General features: G+C 38.8%; 1 protein-coding gene across 12 annotated transcripts in view; it reads left to right on the top strand.

The window, feature by feature from the left end:
• Positions 1-22,177, top strand: part of MEIS2 (Meis homeobox 2) — a 228,574-nt gene that overhangs the window by 124,091 nt on the left and 82,306 nt on the right. For all 12 annotated transcript variants that reach the window (XM_081862586.1, XM_081862580.1, XM_081862585.1 and 9 more), the window contains one exon: positions 21,675-21,751. In XM_081862586.1, the coding sequence (XP_081718712.1) occupies positions 21,675-21,751 (77 nt within the window). The remainder of the gene's footprint in view (positions 1-21,674; positions 21,752-22,177) is intronic.

Here is a 22,177-nt window from a genome sequence, read left to right as displayed (position 1 = left end):
TTTTTAAGCAGTCTGAAGCCTTCCTTCATGAGCTGAAACAAGAACATTTGGAAATGTTTCTTGTGTTTGTTCCTTGTGTATTGTCACAGTTATATAGCTGTGAACTAAAGGACAGTTTGCTTCGCAGAGGCAGTTATATTGATTCACAGAGCCTGTTCCTTTGCCATTTGCTTCTACTTCTCATGATTAAAGCTTAATTCTCTATTTTTAAATACAACTTCTACTGCCTTCCAGGGGAGGCAAGGTAGGGGATGCTAATTTCAGAAGGTTCAAAAGGTTTAATACATAAAGAAAATGTTCCCTTCACAAATATACGAGGCACTCTGCTTTTAAAGCTAAACTGTTAAAAACAGAAAGCATTTTAGTAAAGCTTCACAAGCTTATTACATTTTGGAATTTGTAATATTCTCATTTAAGAAAGCTAATTCTGAGGTCCACCATACTCAGAGTTTGTTTGATGTAAGAACTACACCTTTTGATTTTTAAACACGAGTGTCTCCATGGTTCTGAGGTCCTGTACAACACATAAACTTGTTTATGGAATAATCAGGCCCACCATCCTGGAAGTTAAATGGCAAAACTGAACTAAGTTGATGATATGAATTTCATCAAAACAAATGCAAACGATCCATGCAAAATATGTGCTTCCCTCCCTAAATATTCTATTAAAATTAATCAGAAAATAGTACCAGTGAGTTTGATACAATGTTGCTTGAGATAAATATGCTTAGGACTGCAGCATTAGTTGTCCAGAAATCCTAAGTACATTTATTTGGAAGTAAGACCCATTGAATCAATTAGATTTACTTTTGAGTAAACAAAGCAGGGTCATGCCACATGGCTACAATTCTAACCACACTTATTAGGAACTAAATCCCTCTGGACTCAGTGGGATTTACTTCCAAGGAAAGCTTAGGATAAGACTGTCAGTAGGTGGTGTAATGTTTTGTAATCTCTACTAGAAGGAACCTGCAAGCAGTCTTTTATCAGAATGAAAGGTTTATTTATTAAGGTGGTTTGCTATGTATCTAACCTCGTTCCTGGACTATGAGCCTGCCCACATTTCTGTGTCCAACCACTTTCTCTTTTATAAGGATGGTGCTGTTAGAGTACAGTCACATGTTTCCATGGATACCTATGATCCTTGCAACTCTCCTTTTACTTAGTAAGCGAACATTCTAGCCATTTAGCATTTTAGCCCCAGGTTATTAACACTGTTCTCTGGAATTCCTTCACTCCAGAAATGACTATACCTTTGTAGTTTAATTTCTAGACCCCCCCCTCCCACTTTGCATGTTGGATTGCTTCCTGATGCTTCTGACTGCCCCCCCCCTTAGTATTTCCTCTCATCTTTCAAAATTTGTAAGAGATGAAGGCTTCATAAGATGTAGCTGCAACCTCTTTATTTAATGACAGTTTTCTGCACCCACTTGTTACCAGTATGCAATCATGATTTGTCACTTAATTTTGATATAGTGATACACATTACTTTCTTTCTTAGCTATTTTTGTTTCACTCTCTTATGCAATTTATGAGTTTGAACTTCAAAGGTTATTTGGGGGCACTGCATTGTTGTTCTTCCCTTCATGTTCCTGGTTTTTCTGTTGAGGAACAGATCTTCAGCAATTTCCATGGCTTTAATTGTGCTGCCTGTCAATGAAAGTACAAAATATGTATCTGTGTTTGAGTCTGATGCTTTTCTCATCAGTTGTTTTTACAATTTTCATCGCATTTTCCATCAAGCTATTTGACTGGGGATGTTTAGGACAAAATATTAGACCCTAGAAAACTTACTGAATCATAATAATGTAAATTGAGAGACATTATCAGAAGACTAATGGGGTTTATTTGGCTGCCTCCTTGCTCCCCGCCTCAAGATTACAATTGGAACATTCATTAGGGGGATTTTTGTGATTTAATTTACTCTCCCATGGGTTTCTAATTTATTGCATACAATAGCCTCCTTGACATATAAAGCAATAACATTGCCACTTCAATCTGCATTTTCTGTAAATTTTATAATTATGGATAATTGCATCCCATTGATTATCACTTCTCTATCAGGTTTCTGATATCCCTCCTATACATTCTATTCTGATAGTAGGTTTTGGAACTCACCCATCTTGCTTTAAGACCTCCAGCAATAGCATGTGAGCACTCACACACACTCCTCTCTATCTATATTGTTCTTCTTTATGTGTCCTTTTCATGGGGATTTTGCTATTGATTCATCCTCCACTGTTTTGGTTCACTTGTCAATAACATCTATTGGACTGAGGTCTATCCTGTCCTCTCTTTTATGACACAGAACACTCAGATAGCCCCTAACTGAGGTTATCTCACACCCATATACTTCTACTATCAACTTTGTTCTACATGTCAATTATAAAACTGCTATGCAAACTTTATTATTACTACTACTACTACAGTACTACTACTACTGTTTTAAGAACCAGCAGTTTGGTTCCATTGTAGCACAAATGGAGCCTCTCTTGTTTGCATAGCTCAGCCTTTCTCCCAAAGCTGCCCAGTGTTCAGTAAATCTAAAGCTCTTTCCCACTATCTTATTCAAATACCGAAAACCTTTAGCTCTACTGGTCTAGCTTACCTTATATATGGAACGGGTAGAATTTCTGAAGAGCCACTCCTTCAACATTGTAAGCTAAATTTATCTTCCGAGACTCCAGAACTATATTTACCGATGTTATAGGAACTGGTATGCTACAAAACTACTGATGCCTCTCATGAATTAACATTTACTTGCCCATCTAGATTGTGACTGTTGTCCGCACCTTTTTCACTAGATAGGTATGTCACACATGCAAACACACCTCTCTGTAGCAAACTCCCATTGTGACTGCATTCCCCTCTCATCCTTGGCATGAGAGACTATAGCTCAGAGAACTAGAACATGTGCCCCTCCAGTGGTAGTTGGATTCCAGCTTTCATGAGCCCTAGCCAGAGTAGCCAGTGCAGGGATTATAGCAACTGTAGACCAACAACATCTGACAGGTTACACATTCCTCACCCCTGCTATGGATGCAATACCAGAGAGGTGTATTCCTTTTTCATGAATAGTATCCTACTACATCAGTATGAACTGACTTATCTTAAAACCCTTGTTTTCCGAAACAGACCTCTCTCTCTTTCTACTGTGTCCCCAAAGGGCTTGTCTACATACTTCTCTGCATTTCTGAGCTTTCCAAGTAAAATCTCAAAGAAATGATTCTGCTCCCTAAGAGCTCTTTGTACTGAGTACACATCTACAATAAGATGTTGCAAACTGCCATGATATCTATGGATAAAGGGCAGCATACAAAATTAAATTACAACAACATCAAGTCATACATTTGACCCTGTGCATAGCCTCCACATCTTGCAAGGATTTGTTTGTGTACAGGCAATTCTATTTTTGTGTGCATCACTGCAACCCAGAAGTGGCTGGAAAAGGAGAGAGAATGGGATGGAGTGGGCTCTCATGTGCTCTGCCAACACGCATGAGGGTAAGGAACACAACCCCCACACAAAATGGTCATTGCCTGTATTAAATTTGCTAAATGCTGGCAGGAGACAGTGTATCCCCTGTTCTCCTCTGCCCAGAGTAACATTATCACATTAATTGACTAGCACTCTCCATTGCTGGAGCTCTCTCACTGAAGCGGGCAGGGGTACACAAATATAAGCTTGGTTGACCGGTGAGCATCCTATTTTTCCCCTCACTGCAAATGACTTCCTCAAGTTCACTTGTAAGTACCGAGAGTTCAAGGGACAAGTGAGGTCTTCACTCGAAAGGATTTTAGGCTTTGCATGCATTCCAAAACAACTCTCACAAAACCCTCAAAGGAGCTCATAATGCACCAGATTGTTTTCCTCCCCTTCTTTCCGTCCTAGGAATCCACAGAAGTAATCTTGTAGCATAGGGAAAATAGAAGTCATGGCTTTGGGTCTACTGCCCACATCAGAGACTTGACTGTTACTAGGATCCCTGGTAGGAAAATGATATTTACGCTATTTCCACCAGGAATCCATCAGACCACCACTGATGAGTGACTAATCCACCCCCTTTCCAATTATTCCAAATATCACAAAGGCATTTAAATTATTTGAAGTACCAAAGAAACCTACACAGACCATGTACCATTGGCCTGTTTGGCTTCATCAGTGCAACATCATATTTATTATCTATCCTGCCTGTACCTTCAAAGGCATCTGTGTTCAGTGTGAAGACCTTCAGTTTAGCTTAATAGTTCTGAATGGCAGATTTTCATTCCCAGCACTGCCTCCTTGTTTTAGTACGTACACTTATGTTGAAGAGTTATATCAGTTTCACTCCTCTGGACTTGGGACTATTCTTATCAGAATGCCAATGTAAAAGGCCTCCTCTGCACTGATGGGTGGAGAGGTATCTGCTTGCCTCTATTGAACTTTCTTCTTATCTCTCTTAGACTGGTTGCATGCTTTAATAAAGTGACCACATTTGTTACATACACTATATTTCTCCATTGCTGGACACTGCTTATAGATGGCCTCCTCACAGCATTAACACCTGTAATTTAACTCTTGCTTCTTCTGGTGCTGAGATTTTTGCTTACTGCATCCAAACCTATCCAGCTCTTCAGGGGTGGCAACTTGAATAAAATATTGTGGGGGCCCAGGTAAGAGGGATCATGTGATGAAGTGTGCACAGACCATTTGAATGGGAATGCCCATCAACTTTGTGGGGGCCTGGCCCCCTCAAATCTTTTATTGTGGGGGCCGAAGCCCCCACAGCCTCTAGTAGTTGGCTCCTATAAGGTTCTTTGTTCAGCTGCATCTCCATCTTCTTTGTATTTTCTCCTCAGAGCATTTGCCCAGAGTGCATTTAGCATACTCAGAGAAACTTCATCTTCATTATATGAAACATTCTACATTCCCTTCCCAGTTGCAGTAGCTTTTACCATCCTAAATGCATTTTTTGAGCATAAGTTCACAGTCTTCCACAACGTTTTGGAGTCTGCCGTTTCTAGTGCAATCTGATGTTCAACTTGTGTTTTAATTACACTTTATGGTGGCGTACCCTGCCTGCTAAAATTTCACTAAAGTAGTGTGGGGACAAACTAAAGCATAGAATGTGGTGCTCCTGCATTCACTTTCCCTTGAAACCACTTCTCCACAGGTGTTTTTCTTCCTGTGTGTGTGTGTGTAGCGGTTGTTGGAGGTTATATCTAATCTCAGAACCTACTGGGAGGAAAATGGCTTGGGAAGTGGTTTTGGCTTATGGCCAGCTAAATTCTGTTCTGTCTTTGGCCATTTATGTGTCTGATCTCTTCTCTCAGATGATGAAGCTGCATGCTTAACCTGAAATCCTATGCTCACTTACCTAGGAGTAAATCCCTTCAAACTAAGTGGAGCAATGCTCCACTGTTAAAGTATAATCACATAGTTCCACTGAAACCTGTCATTCTTACAGGACAGACGTTTTTCATTAAAGTGCAAAAGACTTCCCACATTTTGAAAAGAGAATTCAGACTCATCTCAGACACAGAGGGGTTATTGCTCCATACAAAACATGTGAGGTATTCTCAGTATACCTCTTCCAGTGTGCAACTTGTTAAAACAATAGCACATTTTGTAACTGATAATAAATGTTGGCAAACAGTTAGTGTACAAAAATAAAATAAAAGGATAATGCCCAAAATGCTAACTAATTCTGTTGCATTTTTACCCATCTGGAGTTTTTTTTTTTGTTGTTTTTTTTTTTTAAAAGGTGCTAGTGGAACAACTTAAAATGATGGAGGTAAGAACATCATAATCTGACTTTGCTTTTAGTTTTCTACTAGCAGGTGTAGTACCTTTGACTTTGCTGAGTCTTTAAAAGTACTGAATACATAGCAGAAAGTATTTACAGAATTGGGTCCTTGGATTGTACACAAAGGCCTCTGAAAGACCAGCTTTGCTGCTCATATGTTTGGCAGGCAAATTTGATAATAATTTCTGTTCTAGAACCTTACACCATCTCAGTGAATATAAATTGATGGTGTAAAGCAAATGGGCAACTGGCAGGAATCCAAAAGTAAGTTGGAGAGAAGACAGCTTATTGTTGAGGGGGCAGCCTGGTGTTCTACAGCCTGGTTGTTGTTTTTTATTCACGACAACTCTGCAGAGCTGTGGAGTTAAAGTGTGGCCTTTGAAGTGTTTTAAATAATAACAGTTTTATTTCTCCTGACACAAGCACTGAAGCTGTTTGTTACCACCTCAGAACTGTTACCCAGCAGTGTAAAAGTTACCAACAAAGCAAGCTTGGATGAAAGTCTATTATAAATACAACAGGCATAAACTTCAGGGAAACCACATTATACTGCAAAGGCCAATATGGAAGTGCAGGCCTTGGCCACTTCCTTAGAATACGGCATTTGCCAGATTAAAAATGACACTCCTGGGCACTCACCTATGAGTACTTAATGCATGAAGCGGGGCAGTGAAAATGTGGATGCTAATCTGGATGACAACATCACTCAGGTTCTTATAACATTGCATGTTCAGCATCACTTTGAAGGGTTCTGTGCAAGTACATGTGGAATACACATGCATAGGGCTTCTTCAGCAGGACAGGAACCCTGCCTAACCAGCATTCTGTTGCCATGAAAGGAGTCCCATTCTGGGTTTGTATAGAACAGGCTTCCTCAACCTCGGCCCTCCAGATGTTTTTGGCCTACAACTCCCATGATCCCTAGCTAGCAGGACCAGTGGTCAGGGATGGTGGGAATTGTAGTCTCAAAACATCTGGAGGGCCGGGGTTGAGGAAGCCTGGTATAGAATGACATCAAGCACAAGGCGTCAAGAAAATGTGTCTCACATGTGTGTTGGTGCCTAGGGGACTAGCTAGGCAGAGAGCAGGAACTACAGAAGTGCATGTAGATCACATCTGTGTGTCAAACATGCCTTGCAGTGCTAAGGCAGGCATAGGCAAACTCGGTCCTCCAGATGTTGTGGGACTACAATTCCCATCATCCCTGACCACTGGTCCTGTTAGCTAGGGCTCATGGGAGTTGTAGGCCAAAAACATCTGGGGGGGGCGAGTATGCCTATGCCTGTGCTAAGGAATCAAACACTTTATTCTGATTAGATATTTTTGAAGAGAATTATAACATGATACAACTCAGGAACACTAGCCCAATCTAATGAACTAGGCACACAAGAATGATACCTTGTGTATTTTGTGTTGCAGTCTTAAAAGGAATAAAACACCAAATTGCAGATTAGAAATGAAATAGTGCTGCACACATTTATATAGCACTTTAGTTTTCAAATAACATCATGTGCATTTTCTCTGTAAACCTTACAACAAACATGTAAGGCAGGTCACTAATATTATCCCAGTCTAGCAGCTAAGGGTGGAGGTGGGTGGGGGGCAAGCTGAGATTCACATATAATTGCTTATCTAAAGCCACACATGGGGCTTATGGCAGAGGTGACATTTTGAGCCAGGGGCTTTTCAGTTTTAACTTAACCTGTTAGCCACTGTAGTGCTAAATTTTTAATGTGATGGAATCATTCTCCTTAAAGTAGAGTCTTTAAAGGTCCTACTAGACTGGAGGGAGTTTGTTCCAATTATTTATTTAAAATTGACAATGCAGTATAACCTCTCTTTAGTGCCATTCTCATCTCTGCTATTATCCAGAGCTTTCCCGCCTTTCATGAACTCTGTAGTTTCGCTTCAGAGATAGGTTATTCCATTTGCCCCTGAAATGTATTCTGGTAGTTTCGCTTCAGAGATAGGTTATTCCATTTGCCCCTGAAATGTATTCTGGTTTTTGGTTTGTTTTGAACTTAGAGTGCAGCTCTGGTATTGTCACTTGGCCTTCTTAGAAGAGTGGACTAATGCTTCCCTTTTTTGCAACAAACAGCTCTTGCAGCTGTGGTATCATACTTGATTTATGGAGCATTTTGAGACAGAAGAGCATGAGATTCTTAGCCTCCGGATCGTGTGTTTTAGCCCCATGTTGGGCAAAAAAATTCTTGCATTGCAGGAGGTTGGACTAGATAGCCCTCATGGTCCCTTCCAACTCTACAATTCTATGATTCTATGAATCTGTTATACACTTGTGTGCCAAGGAATGGCACTCTGACCAGCTTAATGATATTGTCTGCTTACAGCAAGTAGTTCCTGGCCTGCCCCTATTCTGTGGCAGCTACAGACAGCATATTATCACATGCTTTGATTTTCTGTTTGCAAAATTTGATGATTTCTGTTATACTAATGACTTCCTAAGTGTCATTTGCATGAAAGCTGTTTCACTTTTGTGATGGTGAGGGGGAAAGTTAGCACTCATAAAACCCTCCCTGACGTATGAAACAAATCTTCTATAAACTGCATTCTGATGCAGTTTGCATGTATTATTTCAGCATTATTATTTGTTAAATTTCTATTGCACCCTTCCTGCCAATTGAGCCTAGAGCAGCACACAGCAAAGTAGCAAAAACAATACATTTAAAAATAAAATAAAGCATATTTTAAAACTTTAAGAATCTATTTAAAAGTTTAACAGTGTCTGATTTTGAAAACTGTATATAGCAAATAAAGATCTATTGTTCTCTATAGTGGCTGTTGAGGATGTACACACACACACACACACACACACACACACACAAACGTGCTGAGGGAAATCTGAGGACAAAACAGGTGGATGATGTAAGGGCTAAAGGCCTTTTTAAGACTGAGAGGCCTGTAGGCAGAATGTTCATTTGAGCACCCCTGCTCCTCACTGTACAATATGTTTATGTCATTTCCCCCAATGCTCAGCTGCAAAAAAAAGAAAAGGTAAAATATTTTATGTCTCTAAAATTCAAACACACACACAAAATTGAATTTACTTGTTTTAATGCTCCCATTTTCCACCTTAAACATATTTCCTCTGAACAAAGTTCTGTTGATTCAAATTAAATGAATTTTGTTGATATTATTTATAGGAAGTATTAACTTTCTTTTAAAGTCATGCATTTATAGAGGATGTGACTTATTCATAGGTTGGATGGGAAATAGGATTATTATTTTTTATTGTAAAAACTGTACTTAACTCAGGGCTCATCCACACTGGAGTTTAATATGGACTTAAAGCTGCTTGTGTGTCTGTGGTGTCCACACAATGTCTTCGTTCAAGTGGCAGCCAGCACTTTACCACCTACCCTGCTAACTGCGGATTTCCCCAATCCATGGATAATTGGATAAGGGAAGAAAATCCAATATAAAATTGCATGTTACCCAACTGTGGACACACTGAAGCACATTGTGTGGGTGAGCTTTTTTTTACATCTGTGGTGACATTTCACTAGCTGCTGTTTTCACCACACACCCTGCTTCTGTTTTGTTTCCATCAGCTGCAATGAAAGGTTGTACCCTGCCTTTTCCCATTGGTTGTTCCTGAAGGCATGCTTTTGTATTTTTATTTTTAAAACAGCTCATTTGCACAGAACCTCTCTTGCACAAGACAGCTGTATTAAAAATAAAAGTAAAATTTGCCTTTGCTTGTCCCAAAAACATTCCCCAGATCTTAAAAAAGGGGGTCCATTGGTTTGTTTCTATTTTTATTATGTATTTTGTGTTCTCATTTTTAATTTTTATGTGAATTGCCCTGTGATCTTTGAGTGAAGGGTGGTATGCAAATTTTAATAATAATAATAATAATAATAATAATAATAATAATAATAATAATACTTCATCTAGAACTGAGCTCTAGTATTCAATATGTTGCACAAACGAGCCTTCTTACTTAGTGTATTTAGGCACAAATTTATAATGGCTGATCTCTGTTCCCCAAACTTTCACTGTAATAGGCAACTCAAATAAGGATTTCTAGGAAGTGTATAACATAGATATAATATTTGTAAACCTTGCATGTGTTATTTTCCTTTATTAATACTCTGGTGTTTATAACCAGACTAGTGCTGTATAATAATAAACAGCAGTTACAAGGAAGAGACAAATGTCAAGAACCTTATAACGTGGCCCTTTTTCTACAAATGCCAAAGGACACTTCCAAATAATATTGCTGATCCAGATTTTGCACACTTTGAAATACATAATGATGTGAGTAATCGCTAGCCCTCCCTCAATTGCTACCTCTTAATCTATTTGATGAGGTGGTGATAACTAAGATTCAGAGAAGAAAGAGTTGGATACAAATGGGATGTAACAACAGGGTTGCAATATGTATGCTCAGAATGAGGAGGATAATATGAGCCTTGTTTTAGCAATTGGCTAGGTAACCTCAGGGATAAGCAATGGACAATTGCAATCATGCATTTATTTAAATATGCAAATTAGAAGTCCTTACTAGGAGAATAGGCAGCTCTGTTACTAGCAGTGGTATTTTGTGTGGGCCAGCTGCCAGATGAATCTTTGAAAAGAGCTTTCCCTCTCCTTTTAAAAAGTTTTTTTTTTAACATTTTGCAGATGTTTGTACTTCACTTATGATAAGTGAATGGGTATGTGTTTGTGTTAGAAGACTCACGTAACATTGCTTGCAATTTTAGTCAAGATGTGAGCTGATATATATTCAGCTGCAGTTGGTGATCCAAAATCTTCTTCAACTTGCAAATCAAATTCTTGCCCCATCAGCTAAAAAAAGGAGGGGGCAAGAATATTTGCTGTCAAAAGTGATGCTAACTCTCCAACTGCTACTGTGCATCACGATCATTGATATTTCTACAACTTTCCTTGTACAGTAGGGACAACCCACAGCTGAATGTTGAAGCACATGACTGGCATGCAAAAGACTCCATGTTCAATACCTGGCTGTTAAAGGATTTCAAACATCAGTTGAGGCTTAGGGAATTGCTGCCAGTCAGGGTAAGCAATAGTGGATTTAAAGGACCTGTGGTCTGACTCGTCATAAGATAGTTTTTATTCATGTAACCCGTCTGTGAGGGCTTGTGAAGTGAGACCATAGCTCATTGGTGGAGCACTTATTTTACATGTGTCAGATCTTGGCTCAGTTGCTGGCATCTGCAGTTAGAAAATCTCTGATCATATGATTGGAAACAACCTTCTTAAGATAAATGAATGGCTGCCTCCAATTACAATAAACAGCAGTTCTATATATGCTAACCTTTGACAGGGCCTATAGGTCGAAAAGCTCTGCCGCCCTGGCAGGGTCTAACTGAGAGTTGTAGGCAGCTTTCAATGGTTGTTTAGAGGCAAATAATTTATTTTGGTTTGCTATCTCTGTTTAGTGATTATCAGATTTTGTGACAAATTTAGTTTCTTGATGTAGCAGTTTGGAATCATAAGTCTGAATTGGTCTATAAAAATGCTTTACTAACATTTCTTTTGCACCAGATCTAATGTGCAAATGAAACATGTACTTACTTGTGGTTACCAAATGATAAATTGCAGTTTCAGCAAACAAATTAAGACATCTAATGAGAACTAGCTGTTACATTTGATCCCAAACCATGACTGAATGTGTTGAAAAGTGTTCAGAAATCTGTGGCTTCAAATATCTTGGGGCTCTTGTAGCCATTTAAAAGCCTTAGCTTCCATTTTTCTCACCCAGTTACATATTTATCTTGTTTTTGTGTTTCGTTTGAAATTATTTTTATTGATTTTTTTACATTTCAAAAAAATATATATATTACAAGCATAGTTGCACAGACTTACAAGTTTGGTTGCGTGTTAATATAACAGTTAAATAAAATAATTTTTAAAAATTATAATAATTCAAACTTTTAGACTGAGTTATAGGTAAGCATGAACACCAGAGTAATTACATTACAATATAATGTACAATAATGTATAATGTTTAGATTTAGTGAACAAAGGTAAATAATAGTTTATACTGATACTGATTTAAGTATTACTCTTGTAAGTGTAACTTTGGATAGATGGATCATGCAAACACAATTTTTGACATAAATCTAAAATGACAATTCCAAATCTTACCTTCATACTTGTATGTTAATCCTAGATTCTGATATAGTTGTTCTTTTTTAGTCTGTAAGTAACCTATGGTTGCTTCTCAGAAACCAGAGAGTCCTCTTGCAGAATATAACATTAATATGAATGTTTTTTATCAAATTCAGTCAACATTTCATGAAGCATTATTCATGTTTAATGCAAAATGGAAAGCAAGCCAATAAAGAGCAAATTAAATAGAAATGTGGTCAGACAAGTAAAAGTTAAATAATGTGAGAAGAGTTTATAGCCTTAAAATGAGAAACAGGAAGATCACAAAATTAAAATATTCCAGAAAGCAATATGTAAGATTTAACTGAAAGTGGAAGGAAAATAATGCATTTTAGTGAAATCTTACACTAAAATCAACATCATAAGAATATATGAAGCAGCAGTGGTTCTGAACCATACTGAATCAAAGCAAAGGCCAATCTAGTTCAACATCCTGAGTATAACAGCACTCTCCTCACTTCTGATTCCCAGCAGGTATTCAGGCACATACCGCCTCTGACAGTGAAGGGAGTACATGGTCATCATGGCTAGTAGTTCATGAATTTGTCTAATCCTCTTTTAAAGCCATCCTAAATTGGTGGCCATTACTACATGTTACTAGGACTAAATTCCATAGTGTAACTATGTGCTGTGTGAAGTAACGGCAAGGTCGGGGCTCCCCTCTTTTTTCTCCTTCTCTTTCTCCTCTCCTCCTCCCTGTGTCAGCTCCGGTGTTTCCTGGCCCCGGAGCACTGCTGGGCAATCGGTCAGGTGGTCAGGCGCTCTCGCTCCCAGCTCAATTTGGGTCGTGGGGGAGTCAGGAGTTCCCCCAGTTCACGCGCCGGGTGCTCCCGGCTCCCTCTTGGCAACGGCGGCGGCGGCAGTCTCAACAGCTTGGATCCAGCCTAGTAGTGCAGTTGGCTCTGGCTAGCTTCAGGAGCTGTTCACTGCCGTGGCACCCGCCATTTTGCCTCACTGGAAGTCCCCATATGATGTGTCTTGTGCCATTGAACCAATCACGCAACATCCATTCCCTAATAATAAATCTACAACACTTAAAATATAAATCCAGGGACATTAATTGAAATCTGGGGACATTCCGGGGATGGATTTGTAAATCCGGGGACTGTCCCCGGGAAACATGGACGTCTGGTAACCGAGTTCCTAACCAACTATAAAGGCTAAAAGCTGGAAGTTACCAAGACACATATCAAAGTGACTAGCTACATCCCTGCCCTTGTTGTAGATTGAGTACTTGGCTCCAAAGACTCTGGGAACATCTCTCTAGAGTTTTAAGGAGATCTACCAAGAAAAAGTGTCTGTGCTGTATCTCCATTGTAGCTGCATCAGTGGTAAATCCAATCCAAAACAATATAAATGAAGATTGAGTGTTTCTGTTGAATCAGCAGTGATCCAGTGCTCCCTCTGGCTATCTATTCCTGGATGTCTATCCAAGTTCTGATTATACTGCTGCTCCTCACCACAGTGTCTGACACCTCCCAAGTAATTAACAAAGTCATAACAATAACATCTCTCTATCTTCCCAGCAGGTAGGAGCAACTGCTTGATTAGAGTTAAGATTTGTCTGTGTTCCTGTCTGTGCATAAAAGAAAGCAGAAGAGGGAAAGACATAAAACATCTTAGTTTTGTTTTTATTTGCAAATACTGTGAACTAAATTATCATTCTTTTCCCATCTGGAAACTCTTTTGGAGATAGTCCCTGTCCTGTTATATTGTTTGAATGAATTAGTTGATGCATGAGCACATGCGTGTACAACAATAGGGACTGTAGTGAGAGAAAGTTGAAGCCATGGAAAGACATCAGTCATTTTGCTTGCCCAACAAAAGCAGAAAAGTATTTTATAAAGGCAGTTGTGGCAACCTGTTTTTCCTACAAGAGATGCAACTGTTTTATAGCTTTTAGCACTCTTTCACAAAGTACTAGTGGAGCTAAATATTTAAAACTAGAAGTCATATATTTATGCTACAACCAACTTTTCCCCTACTGCTGTCTGTGTTTCACTTGCTCTGTAAAGAATGGCACCAATGTTTTTCAGTGGAACTAGTTTTGGAAATAGAAATCCAAAATATTTTGAATTCAAAACCTTCCTAAAAACGAACACTTAGATCCTTTTGCTTTGATCATAAACTCTTTTTTTCTGTGCTTCCCACTGAATGTTGGGCTTTCTATAACCGAATAAACCAATCCCATCTGGAATTTCATATACACACACTTTCAGGAAAATATTAGAAAAATATACACACACATACACAAACACACACACAGTTAACGCACACCTTAAAACAAACTTAAATAGGGCAACCATGCATGTGATTTGGAATTATTAGTAGTCTCATTTACCTGAAATATTCAGGCTAAATGCAAACATTTAATTTTTTAGGCATGTAAAAACATACTGTGGTGATTACATGGTGTATACTATAGAATAGGGAGGGGGGAACCTTCCTTTATATTTTCAAAGCTAAGCAAGATTCCTTGCACGCTCTCCAAGTGCCTGGGACTGACAGCAAAGCCTGGTAGACAGGGCCTGTGAATTGTGAACAGGCTAAGCAGGGAGAGGCCCTCACCCCAGAAAGCCATGGTAACAGCCCAGAAGTGGCCAGACTTTTCTGTCCCACCCCCACCCCCAGTCCTTGTTTACTGTGCTCATCATTTCCTCCCCTCTTCAGATTCTAAAACACAGTAGGGAAAATGAAGAACTAAATGAGCATTGGGATAGCTACAGTGTGCTGTATGTTTGGCAGCCTTAGAAAAATCTCTGGGAACTTCAAGTAGTTCATTTTGCAGCAGCTAGAGTTTTGACCAGAGCCATTTACAGTGGTACTTCGGGTTACAAACGCTTCAGGTTACAAACTCCACTAACCCAGAAGTAGTTGCTCCAGGTTGCGAACTTTGCCCCAGGATGAGAACGGAAATCGTGCAGCGGCTGCGCAGTGGCAGCAGGAGGCCCCATTAGCTGAAGTGGTACCTCAGGTTAAGAACGGTTTCGAGTTAAGAATGGGCCTCCGGAACGAATTAAGTTCGTAACCCGAGGTACCACTGTATTTGGCACATGTAGTTACTCATTTAAAAGAGCTTCGCTGGCTTCGTTCATTACCATGTCCAATTCAAGGTGCTGGTGATCAGGTGTTCTGATGCCCTCAGCAGCTTAATACTAGGATATCTAAAGGACTGTCACCTCCTATATGAGGCCGCCCATTCATTAAGATATACTGGAGAGACTGTCCTATGTGTTCTACCAACGCCTGAACTGGAGAAAGTGTTAAGTTCTTATTTATTTAATATAAGACTGGGTTACTTCCCAGGCCCAGGACAAGCGGCTGTTTATGGATTCACAGGCTAAAGCACAGCTAGGTAACCACAAGAACAAGCTAAAGCTACGGGGAAGAGTCTTAACTCCAACCCATAATAATTGGAAAAAATATTTAACTGTATAATTACCTATTACTACAGAGGGACTTGTAGCTCCACGTAGGCTGTGGAAATCTGTGTTTAAGGAGGCCTACCTGATGGTTTTCCATTATTTTGTGGCCATTTTATTTTGACAAGTGCTCGGCCTGTTAAGTTGTTGATTTCTTTATACCCTTCTCTATTGAAATCTCTGTGTTTTTATTTTATTTGTCTTGTTCCAAGCCAGCTTAATAGTTTTTAAACAGAAAGGTAGCAAAACCAAAAGCAAATTGGCCTCTTTGGGTAGGTGCTGGGGTCTCAGTACCTCATCAGAGCCCATTGCTGATGTCTGCCCTACGCCCACCATTTTTTTAAAAAGCAACAACCCATCCCCAGTGCTCCAAGCATCTCAGGCAGCTTAAATTTCTCACAACACCTCTGACAGTGTATCATTCTAGGGTGCTGTGAGAAAATAGAAAGGTGGCTACACGCAGCTTACTGGCCCTTTAGGCTGCTGCTGACTGCTGCAGAGGTTCCCTGCTCCCCTGGTTTATGTTCTGCCGTAAAAGTGAATTGGTTCTATTCATCTCTATGGCAGAAAGTTGCAGAGTGGATTGGGGATGCCAGGCTGTGCTGTGCAAGGAGCTTACATCTCCATGGCTCCTCTTTCTTCTTTGCCAATACTGGGAGAATATGACGCTCCTCCCTCCTTGCTTTTGTTATTCTTCATGGTAACATCTGCAGTGTTTCTGCCTCACTGGCATCTTCCAGGACATGTTGCTGCTGTTGAGAGTGGGAGGGGATCATGGTAAGGTTACATCAGAAGCTTAGGCCAAACTTAGTGTTTTCCAAACTTAGTCGTAACAGCAGCCTTTAGAAGGACTCGTTGCTACTGGAATTAATAATGGCTTTAGAGATACACCAGTAGGCCTGGAGAACATGAGGTGCCTGCCAATTGGAATATTTGGGTGGTATTATTATTATTATTATTATTATTATTATTATTATTATTACAGTAGTACCTCGGGTTAAGTACTTAATTCGTTCTGGAGGTCTGTTCTTAATCTGAACCTGTTCTTAACCTGAAGCACCACTTTAGCTAATGGGGCCTCCTGCTGCTGCCGTCCAATTTCTGTTGTCATCCTGAAACAAAGTTCTTAACCCGAGGTACTATTTCTGGGTTAGCAGAGTCTGTAACCTGAAGCGTATGTAACCTGAAGCGTCTGTAACCCGAGGTACCACTGTGGTGTTGTTGTTGTTGTTGTTGTTGTTGTTGTTGTTGTTGTTGTTAATTTCTACCCTGCCCATCTGGCTGGGTTTCCCCAGCCGCTCTGGGCAGCTTACTTCTTTGTGTCTGTGTGCATATGTCTCTGAAAATATCTTTGTCCAATAATAAAAGAAATAGAAGAATGATTCAATCCAATTAAATAATTAACCTTAGCTGATAGTGGGTCACTTGGTCTATATGGGAGTATAGCTTGCCCTGCACCATATCTACATAGTGTGGTGCTTCTTGCCTGCTATGTATTTAGTGTGATTTGGGGAACATATAGAACTGTGATCCATGCCTTCACTTCTGTATCATTCCATACTGAGAAAGAAATCTGTCACTGTTGCTTTCCACTACTTTACTCTTGTATTAGTACAAGAGTATTTAGCCACCGTGTGATTGACTGGATGAGCATTGCATGGTACCCAGTAATGCACAGACTAAACTACAGTTTTAGTCAGACAATATGAAAAGTGACAACAAATTATGCCTTGTGGTCTCCTTCCAGTTTCTAAGTGCAAACATCCCAGAGTTTATTTTAAATTTGAGCCAGTTAGACATTTAGTAATATAGATCAAAGAAGAAATGAAAGCCTCCCATGTTTATTATTTCAATATGATGTCTGTTCTAATAAAGTGTAAGAAGGCATGTTATAGACTAACTAGTAGGAATTTTCTAGTTCTGTAGTTTAGTCTTAAATATATACATATATTTGTAAATTAATCTGAAACATATTGCTGTGGTCTGAACTGCTCAAAATGCTGATTGTTTTCAAATCCTTTATTTAATTTTAGAAATGTGGTGGTGGCCTGCCAGAACGCTTTCAGATAAACAGTCCACTTCATGTTTAAAAAGCCATAACATCACTGATTTAAAAAAGGGGAAACTTGCAAATATATAATGCCATGTAAGTTGAGGTTGTTGCTATATTTTTCTTCACTCTTAATTGAGAATAATAAGGTCCATTTGAGAGGGCTGAATTTCTATAATTTCATTGTACTGTATGTTGATCTGAAGCACAGTAGTTACCCTACTGAAAGCAGAGAGTGTCACTTGACCCAATATGGGTTTAGCTGTTTCCTCGATGATTTGCTAGTTTTAGAATTCTACCCCAAGTGTGTACCTAGTTTCAAATAGATATACTGCACCAACGTAGCATACTATTTGTTGACTGCAACCTTCCTGCCATCATTCTTGATATGTTTAGTTCAATATTTGTTTGTGATGCTATGTCTGTGATTCTGAATAGATCTACTTATAAGGAAGTGCCATGAAAATACTTAGCCTTCCTTGTACATTTAGGACAGACTCCACATACCACCTTTCCATTTTAATGAAGAAGTATTGGCCCTGCTACTATTCTGCACAGAAGGCAACTGGTTCAATTTTAATAGTTGCCTAGTAAAAGAAGGATATCATATTTTAATAACACCACCAAGACAATAAGCCATTTTACAAAGAACCATTTTTATACCTTATTTCTTAAGCCATATCATGTATAGGTGCTCCTTGTATTGAATATTCCTGGAAGATGCTTTCTTAGGAGAAAGCAGTCTCTTTATAACGGAAAAAGAAATAAGCTTGTAAGAAAATATAGACTGTTCTTTCCATCTTTTTGTCCAGCCCTGATTTTCAGTCAATTAAAATTTGTACTCAAGGCTTTTCAGCTTGAAACCACCCCTGTGTCTGTGATGAGCAATCCTTCTTGTTTGTGCAGTCATTCATTATCTCCATTACCAAGAGGAGAATAGAGGACAATTACATTGTTTGGACGAATCAGAGTGTTAGGAGGAGTATTTATCATGGTGGCAGAGTGCAGCACCTGACAGCAAAGGATTGATGGCCAGGAATGAGTGTGAGTGGCCAAAGCAGCCTCATATGATGCAAATTACTGACTGTGGATTCCAATTTATCCTGTTCATTTTTCTTGCCTTTGCTGAAGACTATTAGTGGTTTTTGAAGCAGTGAAAGGGTCATTACTAATGTGGGCTCAAAGCAGGAGGGGGAAGGAGGGGAAAAGCCTTCTGTAATTACACAGCCTTCAAAAAAGAAAAAGAAAAAGATTTGAGGGAAAAGCCAAAAAAGTGTCAACACTTAGCAATCAGAAAAAATTATTTTCATTTCATCCTTAACCCACATTAACTCAACATTATCATTTTTCTTTGTTAATATTTGCAGAATATTAAAAGCCTTATTTCTGTATTCATTCACATCTATTTAACCCTTTTTGCAGAAAAGCAATGTTGCCTAGCTTGCCGTCAAACAGTGCAAGCATTTTTAAATGTGCTTACAAAATAGGTTTTTAAAAAGCAATTCTAGGCTGTTGTTTTTAATAATGAGACAATTGGCACCCAACAGTGGTTTACATAGGTATTGGTCTATATTTACATGATAAAAAAAATAATCTCAGTACAATTGAGAGAAAGCAACTCTCCTTTTTCTTCTGGTTGTAATCTAGGAAATTATACTAATAATTAAAAACAGAATGTTGAAGTTAGGTTGGTTATATTTTGGGTAAAGTATACTTTAAATGTATTAAATGTGTGTTTAATGTAATGTCAGTTTCCAATAACACTTCTGGAAACTATTCTAAAAAGATACAGAGCAAGTGCAAAACTATAAATGAGGCAAAAGAAGAAACTACAGTAAAAGGAAAGTAAATTGCTAGATTAATGTCGCCAAATACTTCAGACAAATCATATATCCCTTTCCCCATGTAATTTAATAAGAAAATACTAATATCCCAACTTCGAATACACTTACCCACATGTAAATTTTGTGTTAATTCTGTGCTCCATTTATGAGCAAGTCAGTCATTAAAATCAATTGAGATGTGGAACAGGGATTTCTTTATGGTGGTCCCCTTTATGTTATTTTATTTGTTCAATTTATATCCTGCCCTTGATTGCACAGCATTCCAGGACAGTTTACCTAATGAAACTCCAAAAACATACAGTAGATAGCTATCTGAATCACATAAAGCAGAAACTACAATTTTCAAACTTTTAACTCCCAGATCAAGCCCATGGAAACCTACTGGTGCAAAAATTTCAGGGATCAGAGGCAACAGTTTAAGAAGCTGAATTTCAATGGGGCTTTCTGCTTATTTCTGCTTAGGGCTTTTTATATTGTGTTTTATTTGAATGAATTTGTATTTTGTGATTTGATGTATTTTTATTTGACTAGAATCTAAGAAGTAAGGAGATGTTTATTTAATAGCTAAGTAATAAATAAAATCCAGCTGTTAATGTTACAGTTTTATATGCCATTTCTAAAACTTATTAAGCCACCAGGTAGATTTGTAGGCATACCACTGCAAACACATAAATTATCAGCTCTGTTTGCTGTTTCACATGTGCACATGTTTGCATGCATGGAGGTGGATGCATCGGAGTCTTGGGACATCCCCACTGCCAACCTTCCACTGAATGAAAGTAGTGCCAGCTGAACTACAGCTGTACATTACTTTCAATGGGAGGACCATCTATGCTTCCCCTTGGAAGTAAAGACTGGACACATTGCACTGCACATGACTCTACTCACAGCTATGTGAGGACCAAAGAGGGAGGATAAAAGGCAGGCATAGGCAAACTTGGCCCTCCAGATGTTTTTGGCCTACAACTCACATGATCCCTAGCTAACAGGACCAGTGGTCAGGGATGATGGAAGTTGTAGTCCCAAAACATCTGGATGGCCGAGTTTGCCTATGCCTGATAAAAGGGTTCCATTGCGTACTAGACAAATGCTTTCCAGTGCGCAGAAAACTGTGAGCTCTGCACATGTTAGGGAATATTTTTTTGTCCCACATTGGTTTTGCAGCACGACACAGTACTTCTGTCAAATATTATCCCAGTGCAAATGTTAACTTTAGGGTTACTTTAGGGTTAGGGTATGAGTTGTTTGTTGCTTGAGTCATAGATGTGCTACACAAATGTATCAACAATGAGCATAGAGACAATCAGTATCCTCCAGGTCAATTAGTACAGTAGTCTTTAACCCTTTTAAGTCCTGGGACCCAACTTTGGCTGAAATAGGCATTTGACAGTAGTAATGCTGTAGGTGTGGTTTGCCTTAGGACATGTTCCAACCCAGTAGTGGGTTCCAACCCACGAATTGAAAGCCAATGAATTATAAAAGTAATAATACAATCCCATTATGATGGTAGAGTTTGGGGGGGGGGTTTGCATAAAACGTAGGAATAATTCTCTACTTAAGCATAATTTGGCACAAATGTTCAGATAATCAGTAGATGTAATTTCAAAGCCTTTGCTTTATTTGTGTGTGTGGCATGTTGGAAGGTGTTTAGATGGTGGAGAGTTGTGAATTAGTTATAGATGGGTTATCAGATTTAAGATTGGGTGCTAGTGATTGTGGGTAGTGCTAGTGAAGGAGTTTTGGCAGACAAGATAGAGAAGGTTGTGGTATCTCAGGATTGTACAGCAAGAGGTATATGCATAAGCTAACCATGGATTCCATTACAACACCTCTTCCCCCATCAAAACTGGTGCACATTAGCAATGTGGTTCTTGAGCATCTGCTGAGTAGAGTTTGGCCCTTACAGCCAATGATTGGATGGTAGGTTCTCCTTGTTTTTGCTCTCTATTTTTTATGTAAAGGCAAGGTTGAGCTTTCTTACACACCATGTATATGTCTCCCATTGGAAACACACATGTGGTTGAATAGGGCATACATACGTAACAGACGATATACCATACATATTGTAGGTCTGAAGGGCATTATCAATTTCCCCTCATACAGGGTTTGGGCATTGGCAGTGCAGAATTGGGTCTACAGGATGTCTGGCAAGACAGGCATGTTTGATAGATGGGGAAGGAAGGCATGATCCTGCTCCCACATTGCATGCAAGGAAATCAACAAGGAGAAAGTATACCCTGATTCAGCATACTATTTTAAATTAATGGGACTTAAGATTTTTGTTTTAGAAATAACATACCTATCAGTTATATCAATCCCTGAGGATATGGTTCACACTAAAAAAGATGGTTTCATTCTTAAAGTGCATCTTTCTTAAGTTCTGATTCATCTTTTAAAACATTTCTTTTTATTAGCATCCGTATCCTTCAGAGGAGCAGAAGAAACAGTTAGCCCAAGACACGGGACTTACAATTCTACAAGTAAACAACTGGTAAGTTATTCTAAATCAATCTGTTTGCTTCCATGGCTGAAGTGCTTCTTCTTCTTCTTCTTCTTATTATTATTATTACTATTATTATTATTATTATTATTTTCCATTTCTGAAACAATTTAAATTGCAATATTTAAATAGCAATTCAGAGTTAGTTCTTTTAGGCATGAAACAAGAATTATGGACAGTCTTAGCTAATGTAGATATATTGTTTTTCAAGATCATTCTCTTTACAAAGTGTTCAACAGTGCCTTAGATTCTGTTCATGGTTTTCCATGGGAAAACACCTGGAAATCTGCATAGTTTTGAAATTCTTGTTATCAGTTGTTAAATGGATTTCTTTGTTTAGGTGTTGAGTGGTGATTTAGATTCTAGCTTTTAAATAACTATTCATCGGAATTTATTCATTTTGATATTTTACATAGG

Source organism: Podarcis erhardii, assembly GCF_964252035.2.
Source record: "Podarcis erhardii genome assembly, chromosome: 1".
In the NCBI taxonomy this organism is placed as follows: domain Eukaryota; kingdom Metazoa; phylum Chordata; class Lepidosauria; order Squamata; family Lacertidae; genus Podarcis; species Podarcis erhardii.
This window is presented reverse-complemented; position numbering and strand designations above follow the sequence as displayed.